A 24,843-nucleotide genomic window follows, 5' to 3' on the forward strand; every position below is an offset into this window, starting at 1 on the left:
ACTTCAGGCTATTTTTGTAGAATTTAATAAATATGGACTGAAGACCCTACTTTCAGGAAACCTATTTTTATCAATATTACCCTAAATATATTATAGGCTTATTACAGAAAGCCTGGTGTATTGGTAATTTTAAGGATGACTGTATTTTGGAACATTTATAAGTATAAGATAAATAATTTTATTTAGTAGTATTTCCATATGTACAAAATTTGCACAAAACCAAAATTCTTGTACATAGCTTCCGTTTCTTGTATTTTTTTTAATTCTGATGCTGGTGCACATACATAGAAAATGTTAGAAAAAATATCCTTATTCATTAAGAAGCTGGCTGAAGTCAAAGAGAAAATGCTTGACCACTCTGAATGTTGAAAGCAAATTATACTATAATCTAGTAAGATTCTCTGGAGTTCCAATAAAGCTGAGATAACACATCCCATTACTAACACAAGGGCAATTTGTATCAAGCAGAAAGTATTTATGAAACCAAATAATAAAATAAATTATCATTATTTGTCACCTATTAATGGTAGATTCATACTCTGAAATTTTATAGGCATGCTTCAGAAACGTTGAAAGGATGTAAGAAGCTACTTACTGAGATACTTTACTTTTACAATTTATGGCATGTTTTCAAGTGGATTAACAGTATGCAAATTTAGATTATTTTTATTACTTCATAACTGGTCTGCTGCCACCGTAAGAAAAATTTCACTTTGCAGTAATGAGCACGTTTGTCAAGACATCTTGATGACTTGAGAAATTCTGTAAACGTCTAGACATATTTCAAAAAGGCTTAGCACCATCTTAATACAATTCGTTTACTCCAAAAAACAAGTCAAATTAGAAGCATCTCAGAACTTCAGTTTTTGAACATTAAATATAAGTAATAAAATGCTTCAGTAAAATCCGTAAGGAGGAAGGTTAAGAGCATGATATGTGTCATTAGTATACAGAAATAAATGTAAAGCATAGCTTACTAACTCCCCAAACTTATTAATAGTGGCCCCATTCAAAAGCAGAATGGGGGCCACCATTAAAGCCACAAAGCTTGCTACCTGCAATGCCACTTCTTCTAATTCATCATAATCCCAGCAGGGTTGAACAGGCGAGTTCTGTTCCACTCTCCTCTGCACTTGCCTGCTTAGTTCCCATCCAGCCTGTCTCAGATGTATCCCTTCTTGGGATACATCTTAGAATCTTCTTCTGCATCTTGCACCTAGTTCTTTCTCCTTCAACTTATCTGTCTTTTTATCCCAATTGACCCCATCTCCTTCCTCTCTGATCTTGGAGTTCTCCTCTTTGCGTCCCACTTCTGCAGCATCTTTCCTGAAATACTAAATACTTATCTTCTGTATGGTATCAAAATCACCCCTGGCTGCTCAGGAGAGCAAGAAAATCCTGTTCTGCAGCTCGTGACTGTATTACAGACCATGCCTAGTTCAGACACAATCACTGACAAGCTTATCTGTCAAAACTTCAAACAGATCTCTGCTCAGTATATGCAGACTGATAAACTTCAGAGATTTGTGACTTAAATAAATCTTGAGAGATTCTCACAGACATGCCAAAAAACATATCCTTTCTGACAAAGCAGTGCTCTTACTCCAAAGCAAGGAGGCCATTAGACTCCAGTAAAACGGATGTAAGGATTTTAACACTCAAAGCAACTTCCTTTTCTTTACCTACAGTTTTTGATTGGAACTTTACTGAAATCATAGTGTTTTCACTAAAAAGCCAGCATTTATTCTGAGACACATCCTCTGTCTGTCCTACAGCCAAAATTGCCCCTATCATATGACACTGAAAACTGGATCCTAGTAGTTAAAGTTCCGGGGATTTGAAAGTAATGGCACTGTACCTGAACCTTCTAGAAATAAACTTAATTACTGCTTCAAAGTATTAATGTTATTTTAAAGGAGCATCTTTTGACAACTCCAAGCTATATATCTATCTATCTAACTCTCCTGCTTTGCTGGTGGAGTAGAAAGTATGTAGGAGAACAAACCCAAGGCCAAGCTGCCGACAGACAACTTCAGCATCTGCATCGTCCCACTGATCATCGCAGACAGTGCCCCACTGGCCAGCATGGTAGACTTCTACTCTTCCTTCGTGAGCGTTGGTCCCACCAGCCAGACGGATTGGAGTAAAGACAGGGGCTGTGATCAAACACAGAATATAGGAAAAGGTCACTTCTTTCCCAGAATATTACCCTCATACTAAAGAAAAAAGGTGGGATAATGCTTCCTCTGACAGCAAGAGCCACACTTTATTTTTTCTACTTAGATGGAAAACATTAAATTAAACTTGTTAGAAATTAGTTTTCCTAAGCTCCACTCTCAGTAGCTGAAGAATACTATGCAGAGAAGTAATCCTACTGATCTTGAGTTTCTTAAGTGTTAGAGCATTCACAGATACTTAGGGCAGTAAGGCCAAATCCTACAATGTCAGTAGAGCTGCTTTTCTACAAGTAAAATTGGCTCTGTATAGGCTTGGTCCCAGAGGGTAAAATGTGAAGTAAAAGGCAAAAATTCTTTCATTGCCACAGAAGGAGAAATTCATCCTCCTGTTTTCTCATTCCTTTGGTAATTCCAGTCAGAGCAGTGAAATGTCATTGACTGTGGAGTCTCACTTAAACTGTGCAAGTATTACTCCCTTCCTGCTTCTGAGATACAGTTTGCTTTTTAGTCTGTTCAAATCATTTACCCTTTTCTGGTCCAGCAAGAAATTGTCTTGAAAGCGTCACTTCTGCATAAAGCGATAATAATGGAAACAGCTTAAAACCATATAAAAAAATTGCTCTAGTATTTAAAAAGGTAATTTTAAAGTTTCACCATATCTAACATCTGAATTATTTAAAAAGTGATTAATTTTTGCGTAGGCCTTCCAACAAATTAATGCTACTATTTCATCTATCTATTGGTTTAACAAAAGAAAATTAAGAGTATTTCTCCAATTTCATCTTACTGTTTCACTGGTATGAAGCCTTTTTTTTGGTAATTACTTAAAAAGCTAGATGCAGTAGAACCTGCAAAACATGAAAGCTTCATCTAGTCTGCTGAAACTCAGGATCATTTTAATTCAGTTCAGATATCCTAAATTCTAAATTACAGGTAAACTTCCTTTCAGCATTATTGAAACAGACAACAGTCCTTTAACAAATTTATCTAAGCCAAACAGAGTTTTCTGGCTAAAATGTCCATAAACAGAAGGAAAACCTTATGATCTAAAAGTAAAAATTTGCAAATTTATAGTTTTCAGTTTCTTTAGACAAAACTATTTCTCTTGCTTTGGTCCTTCAACTTGTCTCCTAGCTTAAAAAGATTCTCCCTTTCCTCTACGTTATAGTTTTCTAAACTAAGACCAAAATTATTTTGTAAAAGTAATTTATCAAAATATTCCTCATGAATAGTCGAGCTTTAGGATGCATCAGCTTTTGGATAGGAACATAAGTAGGAGAGGAAAAGCAGCACAGAACTGGCTGCAGCCGTATATATTTTGCTTACAACTGAAGAGATTGCCATTGCCTCAGCACTGCCAGCCTAGCCTTCCTCAAGGTCAGCAATGTCTTAAATCTGATGGCGTAATTGCCTGTTTAGTTGCTGGTTAGCACGTTGATTAAAAGAATCTGAAATATCTTAAAAATATGAATAATACTTTCTTTCCTAACAATATTGTTTTGACTTGTGTGAGTGATATGTGATGTAGCAATATTCAGCTAGCAAGACTTGGACCTGCTTTAAATGTACACAGAACAGGACAAAAACTTTACAGTTTCTTGTGTGATATCATCCCTGTTCACAGTAAGGAATGTCATCCCAACACTTTTGTACCAAAGGAGAAGGCATAGCCTGTTTCTGAAATTGCTGCTCTTCCCCATTGTTCAAGAAAAGCTAACAAATTAACATGTAGCATATGTACCTACCAAAGACAATGTCTGAGTAAAATAAATATGTAAAGGGGGGGGAGGAGATCTTTTTAAAAAAAATGTAGGGGGAAACAATCCTGCTTTTATAGCCAGAGTCTTGCTGCTTCACCCTTTCTCACAGCCTACATCTCAAAGCTACAATTTGCTTGTTGAATATGGAAAGGTAACAAGTGGTTCAGCTAGTTGCTGCTTGCACAGCGTAGAGAGATTTGAAGCAGTTAATGATGCGATGATTCAATCTGTTTAATTTCCTGTTCCAAGAAATCTTAATACTTTCTCTAATTTAATAATGAGTAATTATTACTACTTCTATTTGAATAAGGTAAGGAGTTAACCAAACCATATGTGTTTTTTTTACCCAGGGAAGAGCTACATGTGACGGCAGCTGCCATTTTTTGAGGACATGTTCCATCCTGCCAGATGTCTTTTTCACATAACAGTATATTTTCTTCATCACCACGACAACGCACTTCACTCCAGTAAACAGGAATAAGGCCCAGTCCAGAAAATGGTATGTGCTTTGCTGTACCTTTTTCACTGTAAGAAGAATAATCAGGATAGGATGTTAGAGTGGGAGGAGGGGAAGTGGAACATTTTCTCATCTATAAATCTTGGAGTAGAGAAGAAAGGGCTTTCTTCAGCAGTGTAAATTCATCACATTTTCATACAGTTCAGCATTGTATTCTGTACAAAGAAAAGTAACAGATGTGACCCAGTTCTCACCATTATGTTGTGGGATGTTTTAGTACAACGGCCTGGGTTGCTGCTGGGCCAGCTACTTTCCTATTCTCCCAGTTCTTAACTACAAAAATCAACACAAAGCCTACAGTCCATAGGTGAATCTATAGTACTGTCCCACTGCAGTTACACTTTTAGGTGAGGTAATGCTAACATACCTTCCCTTATCCTCTCCTTTGCTCCATTAAAACATACCTGTGCTCTGCCCATACACATCATATAATATGGTTGTTACCATGGAACAGTGAAACCACCTCATACTCTGTTAGATCAGGTGCATGGCCATTATTCTCTACTCAGCCTTTCCCATCCATTCAGAACATTTATAAATAGCTTCCTTTCCTTCCCTGACTGAATCTACAGTGACAGTTATTGAGCCATCTTCTCTTCTGTATAATGCCCAACAAAATTAAATTCAAAACAAAGTCCAAATACTGTAAAATCAAAGGAGCAGATAGGTGGAGGCACCTGAAAAGCACCAGTAATACCTAGTGAGTTCACCTTGTGGTATACAGATCCAGACGTCTGCCACTCACGGTAACAGAAACTTTCAACTACTGTTTGCTTGGGGCTTTTTGGCCTGGATTCAGATTTAAGCCATTTCTGTTGGAAAGACCAAACCACTCATCCATACCACTGAACTACTTTTAGCAGTCTTGTTCAACTGAAATGCTTAGGGTACGGAAGGCAGAAAGAACTTATGTGAAAATGAGGAAAGGAGACATTGTACAGAGACAGCTGAAGCCATAAACAAAATCACAGCCTCCAGATGGCTGAACTTTTATCTCATCTAATCCTCATATTTTTATAAGTTGGCATGGTGTGTCCAGATTAGTACTGAACATTATAAAACAGCTTAGATTTAGTTCTGGCTAGCAGTCTTAAAAAGTGGAATAATCATTAGGAATGTCACAGTGCAAGTATGCTATAAAAGCCCCTTACTGCTTGTAGCAAACAAAATCACTACTTTGGCATATGACTGAAGGAAATATTAGAAAGGCAATAAAACTAGCAATACTTCGTGGTTTACTGAGAAAGTGCAAACTGCATGAGGTGCTAAGGGGGGACAGTCAAGTAATTTGGTTGCTAGCTTGAACAGCATTGATTTTGTAGAAGCTAAAATGAAATTATATTACAGGGTCCTGTTGATTAAGTCCATTCTGACAGCATTGCAAAGTCATAGTCAATGAGGACAATGCAGGGACTTTCAACCTGTCCAGTATTACTGTAACTCTGTAAAATGTTGCTGTGAGAATGTCTCAGTTTGGGTTATCAACGTGCAACTCTGGAAGTAAACCACACAGATTATCCAGCTAGATGAAGATGTGCACAACAAAAACACATTTTCCAAAAACGTGGGATGAGTCCCAGATGGTTTTTGCCAGGATAGAATGGATGATTCTAACCCCATGCTTCATAGAACCAGGTATTTTCTTATGATTAGGAGCCCATGTGGAGACTAATTCTGGCCACATTTATGTTTTTTATAGAATCAGTAACCTCACTGGATCTGTTCTTAATTGACACTTCTGTAAGTGAGATCAGGATCAGACCTCATATTTCTGCCCTTATGAACATCTCCCAGATGTCTAATAAAGCAGTTCTTGTTTTGCCCTAAGCTTTTCTGAGCTGTTCACACTTTTCACTTTGAGAGCAAAGCATCTAGCCTGGTCTGCTCCTCTCCGGATCCCATACGCAGCTTTCAAATGAAACACTGATTCTCACAGCAACCTCTTTGAAGCACAACACAACTGAAGGAAGCGAAAGATTCTGGGAAGAACAGCTTCAGCATTCAACAACTTTCAAATAGAAAAAAAAATCATCAAACACAAAAAGCCCTCAGGATTTGCAAGATAGATTATCCTTTATATGGAAACATCATTAAAAATAAGTTGACTTGATTTTTACTTAGACTGAAACTTACCCAAGTGCAAGCTGTCGACATACAACTGTTGCATCATTATTGTCCCAATGGCTCCCACAGATTGTTCCCCAGATTCCATTCAAATAAACCTCCACTGTACCTTCAAACTCGTTCTTGCCACCCTGCAGTCTCACTGACCCTAGTTAAAAAAAATTAAAAAATTAAGCCTCTAAGACATTCCATTGCTCAATTAATCTATCCCACAGAAAAGACTCCAAACTCATTTTCCCTCTGCAGAGAGACTTCCTGTTCCATGTATTTTCCACATCCATCTTTGTGCTCTTTGGGTGAGCTGCTTCTCAGAAGCATTCTGGCACATCTTAACATTCTTATACAGTGACACACAAAAGGAGGTAACCATATTTTTTACATGAAGAAAACATTTAGCTTCTTATACTGAGATTACATCACATTTATAATCCTTCTGATGCTACAACTTAAAGAGCTAACAAAGAAAAAGTATGTATAGACTACACATAATTATTTAAATGTGGTTACCCAAATGAGCAAAAAGTGTGTATATGTATATATATATATATATATATATGAGTTTCTATACTTTTATCTTCCACGTAATTCCATCCAATTTAAGGGAATCACAAAAGAACCACATAGATTGCATAGCTTTTGCTCTTACCCATGTAAATTCATGCATGTCGTGGATGTCAGCAGTTTATTTTAGCCAAAGAATGCATTTGTTCATATTCATTCTCAGACAGGAAAACATTGGATGTAGTTCTGTTAATTCATGAGAGGTCTTTAACAAATTCTCAGACAAAACAACCTAAAAACATGAGGAATGGTCTAAAAGAACTGAAAAAAAATAAGTCTGCTTCTTGAGAGCGACAGAACACAGAAGTTCAAGAAAATTAACAGATTTTGCATTTTTTATTTCAGTAGTTTTACTTGAGATGCCAGATGCATCTGCTGTTGAAGGTGGCCAAGTGCCATAAGTAATGGTGGGGAAGAAGATGGTCATAGGTATAACCCTACAGAAGCAGAACAAAGAGTCGTAACAGAGCAGTAATTTAACGAGAAATTATACATTTCTGTTAAATTATCAGACATAGCCTAATTGTGTGCATTACTATTGCCTGAAATCTCTGTTAATCCATCCACCTCTCTTCTGTGATCTACTTAAAAATCAGAAGCTACAACATCATCCAGTTTGCAGGGGGGTTAGCAACGGGAGGAAACAGTCGATGTTTGTGCCTGCATTTCATTGTGTATGTGTTAATAGCAATAATAGGTAGATCCACTTTTTCTCCTCAGCTTTCACTCAGATTGTGTCCCAGTTTTAATTTATTTCTGTATATTTTATAAAACCACAAAGCCAAATGACTGCCAAATAACTGGAGGAATTAATTAACCTCAAACTTGGTTTTGTGTGTTCCTTTTTGCCTCTTATTTACTTTCTCAGCAGTAACTCACTGTTCAGTAAATTACAAACAAAATATATTCATCTCATGTTACAGAGTGAGCTATCATTCCAAGTAGAGGATTATTAATGAGTTAATTATAACAATACTGTAGACATGTTGCACATTGTTTATCTGTCTTTTGCTCTCTGCTTTTTTCTGTCACATACAGATAGAGTCTGGAATTCTGTTTATTTTTGCTCTTCACCAGACTTTTGTATAGACTATTATTTTCACTTGAAACTTCAACTGCAGTCATAGCAAAGTGATTCCTGGCATGCCAGAAAGCAATTTTGAAGATGTCATTTCCAAAAATAAGTTTATTTTTGTACATGATTGCTTACAGTCCTGCATGACACCTACTGAAACGAATACAGTGTTTCCTGAGTATACATTACACAATATTTCTATTCAAATACGTGAATAAGGGAGTATTTAAATAATAAAATTGTCTTCTAATGTCTCCTTGGCAAAATTTGGCTCACTCCACAGAATTCCCAATGGCAACAGTGTAAGAATTTATTCACGTACACAGAGCAAAAGATAGCACAAGAGATAACTTCTGCATCTCAGAAACTCTTTTCCCAACAGTTAAAATTAAAAATGAAAGAATTCTGAAATCCTTTGCATCTGTACTAGAAGCCTCAAGAAAGAAGTTTGAAAAGCACAGAGTTCTCACTGTGAACACATACCATTAAACCAACAAAACAGCCTTTCCCTTGCCACCCACTCCCCTAAAGAACCCCAGGTGACATCTGGTCCCTGGTGAAGTGGGAAGACACACTACTAGTATCAGCTGGTAAGGAAGGGAGAATGACTGGTGGGGACAGTGCCCTATTTTCATGTGCCTGTGGGAAAAGACATAGATGAAAACAATAAATTATGGATTTTTAAAAAATTATCTAACAAAATATTTTGGTTTGCTTTTTTCCTGTAGGCTTACAGCTGCATATAGGGACACCAATGTTTTATGAAGAGTAGTAGCATTCATAACAGACCTCTGTTCATCTCACAAGAAAAGAATGATGAAGAGCTAGCTTCTATCATATAGAAGAGAAAACACACAACATAATTCTTAAAGGTAATTGTGCAAAGAATTTAAAATATTGGTTTTTACCTGATAAGTTAATCTAGAAAGAAATAAAGAGAAAGCCTATTTTTTACATGTAACTAATATTAAACTTTCTATTATGCCTGCTGTTTCATAGAGTTAACCATGTATATGGCATAATAATTCCAACATGCTGGTTGCATTGACTGACTATATCTGCAGCTATGATTAACGTAAACCATCTGTCAGTATTCTCAAGCAAAAGAATAAGTAAACCCATTTTTTTGAAAGAAAAGTCAGAACTGAAAGCCCTCTGAAAGGTTAATATGTCTAATGTATTTTTCTGAGTCCAGTCTAAGTGTTTCTAGCTCTTTATTTCAGCACTGTATCCAACAAGAGTAAAATGATACAGTATTTTTGGTTTCATATGCACTTTGAAGTATGTATCAACCTATATCATATGACAAGTCATAATTATGTAGCAAACAAATCAAAGAGCACATTAATGAGAAAATGATTTCTCTGTTTTTTACTCCAAATGTTGAAGTATTCAGAGCTCTGGTAGTTATTTTACTGGATCAAGAGATACATTAGTTACAGTAACATAGATACATCATTAAACATAACAGAACTTTAAAATACAGACTGTCATTTCAGTAGCTTATTTTTTCTTTTTAATAGATAAAACTCTTCATAATGAAACACATCTGTTTCATGTGTAAATTGATTATAGGGAATTGCAAGATGACCAACATTAGATGCCATCATGTATGTTTATGCTGTATTACCAAGTATCTATGTATTACTCATGATTCAATCTTTGTTATTAAAAAGGTGTTAGTATCTTAATTGCAAGATAATCAGTGTTTGCATTGTTAAAATGACCAGGAAACACTTTTTCACTTCATAAGCAGAAAGAAAACTAATAATTAGCATGATTAAAAGGATACTGGCTAATATAGGTCTTCTACTGTTATATTTCAACACCTCAAGCCCTTACTGCACCTCAACAGGGGTGCCCAAGGCGCTCTTCTGTGCTCTCCCTAGGGCAAGAAGCTCTAGAGAAGACTATCTGAATTACTTCTTTGAAAGCAGGTCTGGCTTAAGTGTATGCATTGGAGGCTGTAGGCTTCTGGAGTCGTAGATATGGTAGCATCTCAATTTTTTAAGCTATGAACTTTTAGCTCTTTTAGTTGCTGAAGAAAACTGAACATGGGAGTAGGGCTAATGCAGTAATATCTACTCTGGCTTTACGCAACACTGAGAAACTCACACTCTCTCCCCTCTCCGCCAACTCAGTACAGTGTCAAGCCTCTGCTTAAAGTGCTTCTCAAAACTTGGCTGCCTCAACAGCAGAGAACACGAGTACAGGGATCCTGCCCATGGCTCTCAATGCCCCCTGCAGCACTGGTTAAGAAAAGAAAGGATGAGGAGAGGTGAACTGACCCCACGAGAATTAAACAAGGGCACAGGACCACAAAGCAGGACTACTATGCAGCTCTAGGACACATACTGTGGTCTTACAATGGACTTAATTCAGCCCTATATTGAAGAATACAAATCCGCTGTCTTGACAGAAACTCATTTATATACACTCAAAGAATATGTATGCATTTCTTACAATTATGTTCTAGCCAAGGTTACTGACGGTCAGTTCATGTTGTTTACATACAGTCTGGTAATCTTAGTTGCTCTGGTATCTGCCCAAGTCAGAGTCTTTCCCATCTGCTATCCCTGTTTAAAAGAGATTAAGTTATACTTGCAAATGCAAGGAAGTAAGGGTATCCAGTGGGTGCTGCTGAGACTTGCTCTGCAACACCTGCCATATAGGCTTAAGATGAGACACACAGGAAAAAAAGGGAGAGGAAAATGCCTCAGCCGACTTTTAATTAACTCCAAAAAGCTGAAGAGCTTCAAAGGAATTGTGCTGTTGTGCTTGGCCTCTTTTCCTATACCATTCTTACATCCTGAGATGCTGAGTAACTTAAAACCCTGTTTTATTTTCTACATTTCACTGAGAACAAGTATTGTTACAGTGTGTGGCTGAATGGCAAATACAATGGGAATCACTTCCACTTCTGCTGCACGTGTAAGTGCTGCAGCAGTAGGGTTTATGGTGTTGCTAAAGGCGTGTCAGTAGCTGCTTCAGAAACACCTGTGTCCAAAGCTTTGTAATTTGGTTGTGAATGTAGATTTGGAAAAGAGAGATCAGAAGTAGAAGTTGCCTGTGCCTTTCACCCTGGTGCTGGGTGCTCTGAAGTTGCTGATTAAAAGCAAAGCAAAAGTAGTACTTTACATGTTGGAAATCTGTAAACACAAGTATTTTTATTTCTGCATTCATTTCCAAGGTGCTTCAATATGGGATAGCGCCACGGAAAGACCCTGCACTGACAATTTATCTCTGCAGCCTTGGAGTCAATTAGGTAAGTCCAAATTGACATAACGTGTGAGGGTCTCCCATTGATATTTTTAGTATGTCCCATGTAACTGCATTATCACTCAGTATTTCAGAACACTAGTGGATGGTTCATAATACATACACAAGAGTGTGTCTCAGTTTCAGAATGAAATTAATTGATCAACTTGCATGAGGCCCTTATAAAAAGCTACCTGTAGTATAGGTCAAATCTAACACCGGTTCAAATAAATGGAAACTTTTCTTCCAGGATTAGATCTGGCTAAAATCAAAGAAATGAATCCTGTTGACTTCAGCAAAACTATGGGTGGTGCTCGCTGTGATCAATAAATGCTGTTGTCCATAACTTTGCTGAGGACTGCTCTTAGTCTAAAATGATAATTATTTTCCCCTGATACTTTAACCTTGAAAAAAGGGTGCATCCATCAAAACTTTTTAAGAACTATCTTGAGAAGTTTAACAGATAGAAGTGTAGCATACTCAAGGATCTTTATATGAGAAGTTTCATAAATATTGTATATATTGAGTGTGTAATGTGCTGAATTGGTTCCTCTGCAGCAGTGAGATTGACCATGTCAACGATCAATGGTTTAAGGCTCTGAAAAAATAAACAACTGAGATGTTAGGAATGTAACAGGCTCTAAAGGACTGCAGTTGTCTTATGAGGTACATAGCTGTAGAAACTGAGGGGTCTCACGCTGTGCAGATGTAGTAAGAATGGTTCCAGAAGAACTGCTTCTTACAAGGAAAATCTGGGCATTCATGTTTAATTTTTTCATCGTATTTTTTTGTTAACCCTATGCTATTAACAAAAAAAACCCAAACCCAAAAGACTTGCCGTCAACTGCCTGGACTGTAGTTAAGTAGGGAGAATAATCTAGTGTTTAGATTACGAGCCTGAGGCTTGATTCTTCTCTCTCAAGATTTTAGTGAAGCATTGTTCCATTGGAATTAGTGGAAGTACCCTGTGATAAAAGCAATTTAAATGGAAAGACTCCATAATCTGGCCATTCTGGAGACGTGTATTTATTTCCAGTTCTGCCACTGATGGGTAGTGTGAGCTCTGGCAAAGACACTTAGCCTCTCTTGTATTGTTTCCCTTTGGTAAAATACAGAAAAATAGTTAACCCACTTCACTAAAAGAGCTTTAAATTGGATATGTAACAACACAGCATGAGAATACTGCAACTACATGCCACAATAACTTTGTGTGGCAGCAGTTGCTTCTAGGTACTGAGGCAGGCCTCATTTTTGAAGCGTGAGTACATTACAGGTAAGTTATTACTAGCAATAACTAAAATACTACATTCTGCTGGACTTACACTGGCTCTGTATACAGAGTACTCGTACTCATTTGTTTTTCTCTATGATTTCCTTGGTTAATCATGATAATTTAGATATATTTGTGTTTGGCGTACTTGCTTTCAAGGCATGAATAAATAATAATACCCAAATGTCTCTCATTTTAGGAGGAGGGAAATGAAACACCAAAATCTAGTATTATAAACCTGATTTTAGACTGGTACTGCATAGTATAACTGCAAAGATGCGCCTTTTTTTTGGTTTAAATTCTTATCATTAATGTTTAAATATAAAGCAGTTTAATATATACACGTGCACAAAGTTTAGCCAATTAACATTGCAGGTAGGTCTTAATATTTAAACTGGAAAAGCCAGGAGATTTACAGTTAAGGCTCTGAACATGGTATTGTATATAGTTATTGCAGGTGCCTAACAATGGAATATGGGCTTCCTTAGCACATGTACTAAAGCAACAGATGCAGACAGATTCTCTCTGAACAATCTGTCCTTCTTTAGCTATAAACTGCATCATAACATTGCTTCACTTGCATTTCTTTGCTTCTTGTAAGAAAGGAACATACTTCAGGATGAATGTTACAGTAATGGTTATTTCTGGGCAAATGGCTAGATTTATTTCCATGTTGTACCTTAAGCCGTCTCACACTCTTAATTCTTTCACACCCCCTCCACGAAGGCGTTTGGACAGACGCTTGCCCTGTTGATGTCACTGGGAGTTTTCCACTGAGGCCAACAGAAGCAGATGACCTTTCAGTTAGAAAGTATTGGCTATTGTTCAGTAGCTATGTCCTCCTTAACAGGGGACAACCTGGATTTCCTTTTTCTGGGGGAAAAAAGCAGCCTCCTGAAAGACAGCGAAATCCAAACCATGCAGTATTTTTGGTGGGTTTTTTACTTAAACCACATCTGTGCTGAACATACAGGGGATTCTGGAATTTAGTTAGGGCAAGACTGGGTTCTCAGCAGTAAAATGCTGTGTTCTTTTTTTCTGTACCATATAGAGCAAATCTTTACAAAGTATTTTGGGAACCAGACTGAAGAATTCTGAAAAAAGCTATAGATGTGATGGGCTAAATCAAAGAAGCAACTGTGGGAACCTTTCTCAAACTGAGACCAGTTAAAGGGCGTCAAGTATTTTGGATTTATTTTTTATTTTCATCTGCGTCTAGTTATCTCTTTTCTCCCCTGTGGCATCAGCTGCCTGGTATTCTTTCCCAGGAAACATCTGTGATGCATAACATCATTCTATCTTCTTGAAGGAGTACAATGCTTGACTTGGAACACAGCTCTGGAAGCTGTATTTTTTTTAATGCATAAATGATCAATATGGACCTTGGTGCCACCACATGCTCTATACATATTTTATAGCAATATGTATAATAATCACATTCTTCAAGTTATCTTTTTTTTACACACGTTCTAGGGCTACTGTTGGAAGAGAAAGGTAACAACCCTCTTCAGAGATCTGAAAGTAAATTTAAAAACACACCAACACAAAACCAACTTCCACAAGAACAAAATTAATAATAATGTTCAACTTCCTTGCTGACTGTGCGATACTACAAAATATGTAAAAAGAAGGGCACCAAAGAAGGGAATTTTTATTGTCCTTGCAAGAATTATGCTCGTTCATTTTTAGTATAGGTAGAGATTGGCCATAATTCTTATTTAGGTGGGAGATAACACCAGAGCGATGCAGGAGAAAACGTGAAGTCACTCCAAACCAGGCTGTGCAGAAATATATTTAATGCTGATACTGATGAACTGTAAAGCTGATCAGCTGCGCCAGGGCTGAATGCTGAAATTGCTGTTCAGTCCTTGCGCGCTGAAAACTTCCAGTGAAGTCACTGGGAGTTTGGCTGGGAATGGGGGGAGGCACAGCTCCCCGGCTGGCTCCACAGCTGGCCTGCAGCACCCGCGCCGCCTCGCACACCCCCTGATCCCGCCGCGATGGGGGGGGGAGGAAGAACGAGGTATGTGAGAGCAGTTCGCGGTTAGAGCCAGGCATCCTTTGGCATTCCTACTGCAGAGCAAGCGCTTCCCAGAGCGGCGCGCCCGGTTAGAAGGGGGATGCCAGCCTTGCCCGCAGCCTGCCCGAGCACTCGCGGCGCGGCTCCGTAACGCCGCTCCCCCGGTGTTACACAGCGTCGGAACCGGGCCGGGCGGGACCCAGGTCCTGCCAGTGCAGCTGCTGATGCCAAGCGCCACCCCTCTCCTCTCAGGAAAGGTGTTGCGGCCGCTGGGCAGCGGGTGGCCGTGCCCCGTCCCCTGTCGCCGCCGCCCGGCTGGGGCTGCCGCCCCGCCGCGTCCCCCGTCCCCCTGCCCCGCCGCGTCCCGCCGCCCCGGGCTCGCCCCCTCCGCGGCCGCCCGGCGCTCCCGCCCCGCTCACCTCGTCCGCAGTCGGCGCGGCCCCGCTCCGCCCGGCCCCGGCCACCCCCGGGCCGCCCCCCGCCGCCGCCGGGCAGGGCGCAGGAGCTGCGGCGGCCCCGCCGCGGGAGGGCGGCCGGCGGCGGGCAGGGGCACTGGGCCGCGGCGAAGCCCCCGGCGGGGGGTGGCGGCGGGCCGGGGGCGGGGGGCTGCGGGTGGCGGGCAGCCGGGAGGCTGGCGGGGAGATGCCCCAGCCCGCGGGCTGCGGGGAGCGTCCCTAGCACCAGCGCCACCACGAAGCCGGCGAATGTCATGGTGCCAGTCCCGCCGGCTTGGGTCCATCTCCCCCTCGCACCGCGCCCGGGATGCGAGGGGGGGAGGCGGGGCCGCGGCGTCCCGCTAATCCCCCCCGCCGCACACCCCGGCCGCCCTCCCCCCCGCTCCCCGGCCTGCGGGGGCCGGGCGCCCTACCTGCCGCAGCACCCCGAGCGCCCGGCCTCCGGCTCCGGCAGCGGCCGCCCCGGCGGGGCTCGGGGAGGGGAGGGGGCGCGCATCCCCCGCGCCGCCCGCCCTCGGGGGGTCCCTCCCGGGCCCGTCGCAGCCCCGCGGGCTCCCCCCACCCCGCTTCCCTCTCGCACTCGGGGCTCCCCGACCGGCCACCTTCTCTGCCCCGGCCCCGCGGCGGGGGGTTCCGACCCCCCCCCCCCCCCCCCCCCGAGAGCAGAAGGAGCCTGGGCAAAGCCTGGCCCAGGGCTGGCGCGCAGCCGCGGGGCGAGAGGGGCACAGCGGACCCGCACGGCGGCTCGGGGGGCAGAGGGACGGGGGGAGCGAGCCCCAGGCGCGTCTGCGGGAGACAAAGGGGCTGGAAACAAATGCCTCGAAGAGAAATGTCTTCGAGGGTGTCGCTTTATCCCAGCCCCATGTGCTCTGAATAGTAATCTGCTTATCCCCAGCCGCTGTGGAGCTCTGCGTGACCTGAGCATCTCTGATTCCCTTTTTCTACCAGGATGGCTGTCAGTTTCGCTTCTTTGTCTCATATTGTTCAGTTGTTAGTTTGGCTTAGTCACAATTTTTTAATTTGCCGCTGTTTCTAATCTGTTCTGTTCATATTGTGCAAAGACCAACTCTGCACAGCCTTTATTTGGCAATTTGTAGTGTGAGTCTGTAGGTTCACCTCCCCGTAAGATCTTTTTTCCTTTCTAATTTTTTTTGGCTGTGAAGTGTTAATGAGGTTTCTGGGTAAGCGCATCAGTATTTCCACCACCTCGCCTTGTGACTAGAGTCTGTAAGAAAAGGCGAGAGTGCGCTTTCTGCGTTCCTTGCAGGTTCCTACGTATCTGCAGTGAACAGTGGCCTTCCTTTATTAGCCTTCAAACTGTTGAAAAGGTGCAAAATGCAATGTTACTGATTTAAGCTTTTGTTTACAAGAACAAAAGAGCTCCAGTGCTAAGGAGAAGCAGGTCCTACGGTGTTTGGTATTACCTCTGTTCATTTTAGTTCTGCTCATCTGTGATGAATTTATTATTGCAACATTACAGTTAGTATTTTCATCGCTCACAAAGTTCAAGAATACTCTGCTGGGATTCCTGCAGCAACACGGTAACTGTGCTATCACATCTGTTGCACTTTGTGGATATAAGCACACAGATTGTTCTTTCTGAGGTTTCTTCTGGGTGTATGTATATGCATTAGTTTAATAACTGTCAGGCAAGCGTTTAATTTCTTTTCAAAATATTTGAAAACATGCACAAGACGTTAACCTGAAACCAACCTCATTATGGCCATTTTTAAATTGTCTGAAGATTTCTTGCTGTCATGACAAGTTGGTTGCTTTTATCCTTTGGAAGGACCAGTTAAAAGCATGCTCAGCATAGCTGGTTAAGGCTTCCTTCATTGCCTAGTAAACACTTTCTGTCATCACAGTAGCAGCAATATTTCATTTTCCCTGACCTAAGCTTTTTTTTTTTTGCTTTTTTTTTTTTTTTTTTCAACTTCTTCCCCTCTAGCCTGGAAGAGGAGTGGTTCTGCTGATCAGCACAGGAGGAAGAGAACAGATGAGTATGATGAATCTTGCAAAACACTTCAGGCAAAGCTTTCAGCCTGGTACTTATTCATGTATTCTGATTTCATTTGTCTCCCCTAGGTGTGTGGGCCAGCAGGAATCGCACATAGTGAACTTCCTTTGCCTGTGTAGGGTAGGTTTGTGCTTGAGGTCGCAAAATGGTACTAAGCGGGAGGTGGGAGCGGGGAAGAGGGGAGCTACACAGGGAAAAAAGGTTTGGAAGTAACTAGAATTATAAAGGAAGCGTCAAGAAGAAAAAAGCAATTGGCATAATGATTCCCTCCCAAAATAGGGGGCAGCTTTAATTGAATGATCCACATGTACAGATTCACTCCTGAACGTTTTTATTTTTACATTATGGTTATTACTTCTGTAATTATATAAGGAGAATGAGCCTTAATTTGTTTTAATAACTGTAAATTAGCTTGCACTGTGATCTGAGGTCCGTTAATGCTACAGGAAATGCTGCTTTTGTTGGAATTGACAAACTAGGGACTTGGTTTGGCTTCCATTTGAGACATTGATAATAGTTTCACCGTAAGTAAGAGGGACTCTTTTCTAAGAAATAATGGAACTCATAGATTTTGTTTTTTCCAGGATGTATGCTTTGCAGTTTGCTTGCAGCTTCTGTCTAGGCTAGAGCATTTATGAGTGTCTCCACTGTATGGTTTCTTCTTGTGTTTGAACTGTGTGAGCTGTTGCGGTTTTTCCTTTGGCTGTGGCACTTACAGGTGCCATGTATAAAATCACTCCTATCTGCTTGACTACCTTGATTACACTTGTTGGAAGCTCATCTGTGTGACTTCTACCTCTGTCACGTTTCTCACCATCGGTCAGGTGTTACTGGGAAGAGCAAAGCCAAAGCAATAGTTATGTTGGACAGGACAGACTGTGGTTTTGAGACCCTTGACTCTTTTGGACATTACACTTAAATTAACAGTTAAGATTACAAGGGTGCCTAAAATGGAACTGCACAATGCCTTAAGGGTGAACTTCACCTTCACACCTTTATGAACAAGACACAAAGGCTTAATACTCTGGTATAGCTGATACAGCTTAAAAAAGGTACCAAATATGAGATGTTCTTAGCGCATTTGGATGCCTTAAAAAGTTTTGTCTCTGCTGTAAAAAACTGTGGAAAACTCATTCACAATTGAATTGTAAATTAAAGGCAGAGAAAAAATTATGTTTGCTTCATTAGGAAAATGAGCAAATAGATTGCTGGAAACCTCGAAAGGTCTCTTTGGATCTGGGAATTATGTGCCACTTCAATTCTGAAATTACAGTATCCAACTTTTCAGAAAAGAATTGTCCTAAAATGTTGAGAAAAAAATAAATATTAGTAAACTGTGTGAGTTATACTCCTGCAGCACTACTGCAGGATTTAAAGTTAGTAATCTCTGATTAAGAAGGCCTGCATTTTTATATCAAAGGCTTGCTTTGGTCTTTCTAGATCAGTAGAGAAAAAAATCCATTAAGGTGACATTACAGTGGGTGAACTGGCTCCAGCTGAAGGACATAGCATTTCTCCCTTGTGTAAAACATTTTCAATACTTGTATTAAGTATCTAGTTTGTACCTCTTATGCACAAAGGTAGTACCTATTGACTGCAGTCCCGTGGAAGTCCGTGGAATGACGCTCCTGACCAAAGTTATCAAATCTGTGCCTGCATACCTGACAGCTTCCATGTGAGCAGTTGTAGGAAATCATCTGCTAGAATAGGTCTTAATTTCTGTACAGTTCTACAAGGTTGGCTGCTTTTTTCTCTTCTGATACTTGACACCCCTGATACCAAACTGTTGATAAAACAGAGAATAATAGGTATGAATTGATATGACCACTCCACCCACTCTGCTCCCCACTATCCCCAGTTTTGTGCATAGATTCCTCAGGTTACCTGGAAATACTAGAAATATTCACATAATGCAGCAGCAGCACGGGTTATTTAGATATGCAAGACTTAAAAGGAAACTTACACAAGAGCTTCCTTTATCCTAACAGCTTTCTAAAAGCACTTCATAATTCTTCCCTGTCCCTGCTTTTGCATTAATCGTAGGAGTGTACAGGTTATCAGAGGACTAATTATCAATAAATGGTTCTTGTGAATAGGTGAAGGTATCTGATGTGTGGGTTATACATTGAAAGATAGTAGTCTGGCAATTCAAAAACGTTTAATACCAAGCATTTAAAATTCAGCTAGAGAATTGGTCCAGTTCTGCTCCCATTTAAATCAATAGCAAAATTCACTGATTTGCCTCTTCCTGTGTTCAGTAAAGCTGCTTACCGTTATTTTCGAGTAGCTCGTACAGCGTAATCTCAGCATAGGTTTTAGAAAAGCTGAGCACTTCCAGCTGTTGGTGGAATTCAGTTAAAATTACTGAGAAGTGACAGCCTGAGTCCATCCCATTTTATTGCCACCGATAGCCCTAAACCAGGGTCTTCTGTCCTGCATTCTCTCCTGACCAGGTTAGAGTCAAACAGCAACGTAGAGGTGACAGATCAGAGCAAGGGCTGACTTCAGGCAATGTGATATATGAGAAGTTCCCACAGGAAATAAGTACAAATACAAAGCTGAGAGACCGTAAGACCATAGCCAAACAGCCAGGCACAACATGATGTAATGAAATTATTTGCAGACTATCCATCTAATAATTTCTTACTGTTACTTCTTCGCATAATCAAGTATGCTGGGGCCAGTAGATCAACCTCTGGAATCAATTGAAAAACTAGGCACATGACCTAGTGGGCACTGAGCGAGCTCTAGCAGCCCCAGAACAGGGGCTGAGCTCCAGACGAGGAGAAGAGGAGGCAAGGCTTCGCAGAGAGGAGATTTCCATGTGGAAAATGGGCCATAGAATGCATGCCATAGTGAGTCAACATTTTTAGGATGTAAGTCAGCGCCCTTATAAAATCATTTTATTCATTAATCTCATTCTTTTTAGCAAACATGGGCAGCAGAAAATTGAAATCCTGCCAAGTCTGACTCAAAATTAATTTGGGTTTGTGCTTATATGGAAGAGAATAGACCTCTTGTCTGTAATTATATGTATGCTCTATAGGGTGACCCTGCATTACACAGGATATAACTGAACAGCCTGTAATTGATGAGGTTTCCATTACCACATAACACAGTACACACAGTAATGAGATCATAGAAAAACCTTTTTTAAAGTGTTAAGTACCTTCTTGTACAACAAGCTCAGCTGATGTTGTAAGGCAATAAGAAACCCAAGTTCCTGGAACAAGGCAATAAGAAACTTGATTTCCTGGAACAATTCAATACATAAGTGCATATGTGCCGAATGCATATGTGCCGAACACTGAGTTATACAGACATGATGAAATAATTGCGTCTGAAACTGAAGGGTAAACTGAATAATGCAAATGTGGTGAACGCTTTTTGTTCAATACAGTGAGAGGAAAAAAATGCTATTACCACTGAGATAGTTTTGACATATCCAAAGTAACACTACATCATTTAAAAACTATCAGTTTTGCAAAGAAAAAAAGAAGTAATTTTTGAATACCAATGAAATGTGGAGATACTTGTTTGAAATATATTTTTTCAAAAACAAAAAAATCCCTGCATTCACTAAAGGGTCTAATTCTGCAAATATGTATCCTCATTCTTAGTATGTACACATCTGCATACTGTGATGCCTCCATGTGTCAAGTAGATTGTGTGAATACCGTGTGTAAAACTTCCGAGGACTGGAGGCGTGATTTGTTCATGCTGTTGCTATAATTTCAGCAGCACCCAGGAACGAACAGCATACAGCCTTGTTCATGCAGTTGCAATGTGATGGTGTTTGAGGCTGCATTTTATATTGTTTTTGTGAGCAACCTCCAAGCTCTCCTTTATGTTCCTCCCCCAGAAGGACCATTTCTCAGATCCCAAGTGTGCAACGCCATGTGGCTGAGTGGGGAGTGAGACTCAAGCGTGAGCATAGCAGTGCCCCAGCGTGACTGCATAAATACAGCAGACATGCCACTCTATTTCCTGATGCTTAGAATAGGAAGTAAATGCGGCATCACATATGTTGCAGTCTGTTACTAGGTGAAGGGTGAGTTTGTGTAGTTGTTCCATAAATAAGCATATCTAAAGAGACAAGAATATGCCAAAGAGGATATTTTGGAGAAATTGAATGGAAAATGGTGTTTGTTAACAAACAATCTTAACAAAGTTTCACTAAGAAATGGAACTTCAGTTCTGAATGTGACTAACTTAGGTGCATGTGGCATTTGGTACTTGATTCATTGAGTCTGTCCTTTAAGGGAAGCTGTGGATGTGATTCATTCTGTGCTCATGCTGGAGAAACAACACACTCCAAAAAACCCACAAAGCAATAGGCAGGCTAGACCTTTGTAAAATTATTTAACATTTGTTGAAATGTTTTAACGTTTTGCTTTAGGACTAAGAGAGAAAAGATGAGAACAAATTTTTTTTAATGTCGTCTTCACCATAAAACATACATTCTTTACTCTTTTTTTGTGTAGACAGTGGCCTTTATAAATCAGTCAACATTAGATAAGCCTGCCACAGAGCAGGATGAGGCCTTATTTATTCAAAACATCCACTGTCAGTGAGGACAACTGCTTCATAGAGCTGAGATATATGACCTTCTAGAATTTCCTCTGACATTCATGATGTAGAAGGTTCCCTGGGGTAAACAATGCTTTATAAATGTAGTTATTTAAACAAGTTCTTCTCTCACAAATAATCTAGGTAGTCCTCTTCAAATTATTTATGTCTGGAGTGGTAGCAGGTATCTTCTCTTTGTTCAAAGTTAATCTGAAAATATTTCTTAATAATACCTGTTTCAGAATTTTGCATTTCATTGCTGTGTAGTCTAAGTGCAATGAAAATCACAAACCGCAGAAAGATAAGTCAGGCAGGGTTGGTTTGTGTTTTCATCTTCCATCTAACCCAAGTGTCACCTTCCCATTAGCAGCAATGGAATGAGGCATTGCCAATATTCCCTGCAGGAATTTCTCAGTGCCCTGCACAAAATCCAACAGCAAGGCACATACAATATGTAAATAAGATTTTTTTTCTCCAGAGTTTCAGAGGGATCCAGGAATTTAGTGGTGAGCTACATACATGCAATGACCCTTCAAGTATTTGATTTATTTTCATTACTGTAAGACTCTGTTGCCAGGAATGAGAAAGGATAAAGTGAGTTACAACTGTATTTTTACAGTTCTGCATAATGCAAGCACGTATTACACAATTACTAAAATATAACTCTACCTTATTAGAGCATGTAAAATAAACATAAATGGGGGAAACAAAGATAAATACTTGTTGGAGCACGAATAGTTTTGTCTATGAAGACATATTTAATGTATTATATAGGCTTTGAATTTCTAGATGCTTTTGATCTTGAAAAGCAGCAAGCACTTCAAATCAGCATAAACCTTACCATGAGCACATTTGGTCTGCAAATTGAAATGCAAAGCAAGACATGTTCCTTTTTCCATCTTTTCCCTTCTGTATATGTATACAACTGTAGTCTGGCCCATATGTTTTATTGATTTAACAAAATATTTCAGAGGGAACCCATTTTAAACAAACAAAAAAACCCCCAGTTTGTACATCTGTAATTTCTCTGTATGCTTCTGCAGTGGACTCTAAAATATAACTCAACAGATATGACTTCAGAATGTCCTAATAACAAAAAAACAGTGCTGTATTTTCCAAACAAATTACATATTAACATGTTTCAATACACATTTTCTCAGAGGGGCACAGAAAAATCAAATACAATTCCCCTGTCACAATATTACTTAGGTTTAGTCTTTGTTCATCTCCAAGTGCTGCTGGACTAATTGACAAGGTAAAGAATTTCACATATTTCCAAAAGTCTGTTTTACATCTTGTTATTTTTAATCGGTTCACAAATAGACTTTTTAAAAGATTTCACCATTGTTTACAACTCGAGAAGTTTATTGTGTGTGAACTTGAAAACAATGGCTCACAAAATTAGAAGAAATAGCAAGCAGGATTTTGCCACTTTTTATTTTCAGTCACAATTCTCTATCAAGATTAAAAAGAGAGACCTGAACTATTGTGGAGGTATTCCTATGTCCCTTCTCCTGGGTGTTACATACTTTTGACTCCCCACCAAAATATTTGATTGGTCAGCATTACCCAAATGGAGTCCTACCTAGTTTTATCATTATTATTTTTTTTTTTAAAGTAACAACTTGAATTTGCTGGATAATGCAAGTAAAATTTCAAAAGCCTTTTTTTCTTTTTTTTTTTTCCTTTAGAAAGAAATCATGAAAGCTGCATTCTCTTACCATTAGTAATAGTTTTGGAAAAGAAAATAATTGTTTCAATGGAATACTTATTATTATACTTACTGAAGGGAAAGCAAAAAACCCCCTAGTTTATACTTGCTTGAATTAAGGAGTCTGGGATTTATAATTACCTGAAGAAACTGAACGCTGTGCTACCAAGAAGAGATTTAAAAATGTTAATTCTTACCTCATAAGGGTACTGAAAGATCTCTTGGAGGTTAACAGCATGTGTTCATAACACATGATCTTGATATGTTCCTTTTTGGGTTGTATTGGAAGCAGTAGGACTAATTAAAAAATATGTTTTGTTTTACTTTCCAGTTCAATTAGCTGAAAAGTTTAGCTCTTAAGCAGGGGAGTATATTGTTGAGTGTTTGTAAACCATGTTCTGTTGGCTGTATTGGTTAATAATTTCATCAGAATCAGCGAGTCTTCTCATGTTAGTGAATAGGTTTTGTGCATTATGCATATAGTTTGTCCATATTGTTACCATTTAAAAATACAAATCTCAGTAGTTCCTAGCTTGCTTTCACAAGTATACGCAGAGCTAGAGAAGCCATTTTACACTGAATACTATAAAGCGATGCAGAAAGATGCACTTCCTATTTGTGCCTCCTTTCAACATTTTAGTTGGAATTTTAAAATGCAGCTACATACACTTTAAAATAAATAAGGTGAGGATACCATCTGCAGTTGCGAGGAGATTCTGTACAAGATGGGATCAGAGTTGGCTTTGCACTACTGAACTATGTGTCCTGTAGTTAGAACAATACTGGCATTGTGCAGACCTGTGACAGACATTTGCACTTAGATCGCCTTCATTACCACAGAATGTGGAAAATGTCTGTCAGGAGCTGTGGGAAGGGCCAGGGAGGAAGGGCGATGGATGAAGAAAAGAGGGCAAACTGGGCAAGATCCACTGCTGTAACTACTGGCAAAACAATCTGTTTTCTTCTAACCTTCATTGTTGGCTTAGTCATCCCTTATTCTTTCTTGACTTCTGGCTGATGTCCCTTTCTTTTCTCTTCTGATCCCTCATCCCATCATTATGATTTCCCCATTGCTATTTTTTTGGTGATATAATGGCAACGTGGAATGTCACATTCCAACTTACTATTTTCATATTTAGTTATCTTGGCTGGGATAATGATTTGTCAACTAAAAAGTAAAAATTAAAATTAAGCCCATTGGATTATAGAAAGCCATGGATTTTTGCTATAGAAAAGACAGTGACTTGTCCTGTTTTATACTGATCTGCTTAGCACGCCATTTATTTTTGTACATGAACACTTTGTTAAAGTACACACTACTTCTTATAC

At 39.8% G+C, this 24,843-nt stretch overlaps 1 protein-coding gene across 1 annotated transcript in view; it reads right to left on the reverse strand.

Moving 5' to 3' along the window:
• Positions 1-15,612, reverse strand: part of PRSS12 (serine protease 12) — a 45,567-nt gene extending 29,955 nt beyond the window's left edge. Inside the window, exons 1-4 of the mRNA XM_056357365.1 lie at positions 15,182-15,612; positions 6,588-6,726; positions 4,284-4,462; positions 2,006-2,156 (exon numbers count right to left, since the gene is read on the reverse strand). Of these exons, the coding sequence (XP_056213340.1) occupies positions 2,006-2,156; positions 4,284-4,462; positions 6,588-6,726; positions 15,182-15,473 (761 nt within the window). The 5' untranslated portion in view covers positions 15,474-15,612. The remainder of the gene's footprint in view (positions 1-2,005; positions 2,157-4,283; positions 4,463-6,587; positions 6,727-15,181) is intronic.
• Between the last annotated feature and the right edge of the window lie 9,231 nt (positions 15,613-24,843).

This window comes from Falco biarmicus, chromosome 1, assembly GCF_023638135.1.
Source record: "Falco biarmicus isolate bFalBia1 chromosome 1, bFalBia1.pri, whole genome shotgun sequence".
Taxonomy (NCBI): domain Eukaryota; kingdom Metazoa; phylum Chordata; class Aves; order Falconiformes; family Falconidae; genus Falco; species Falco biarmicus.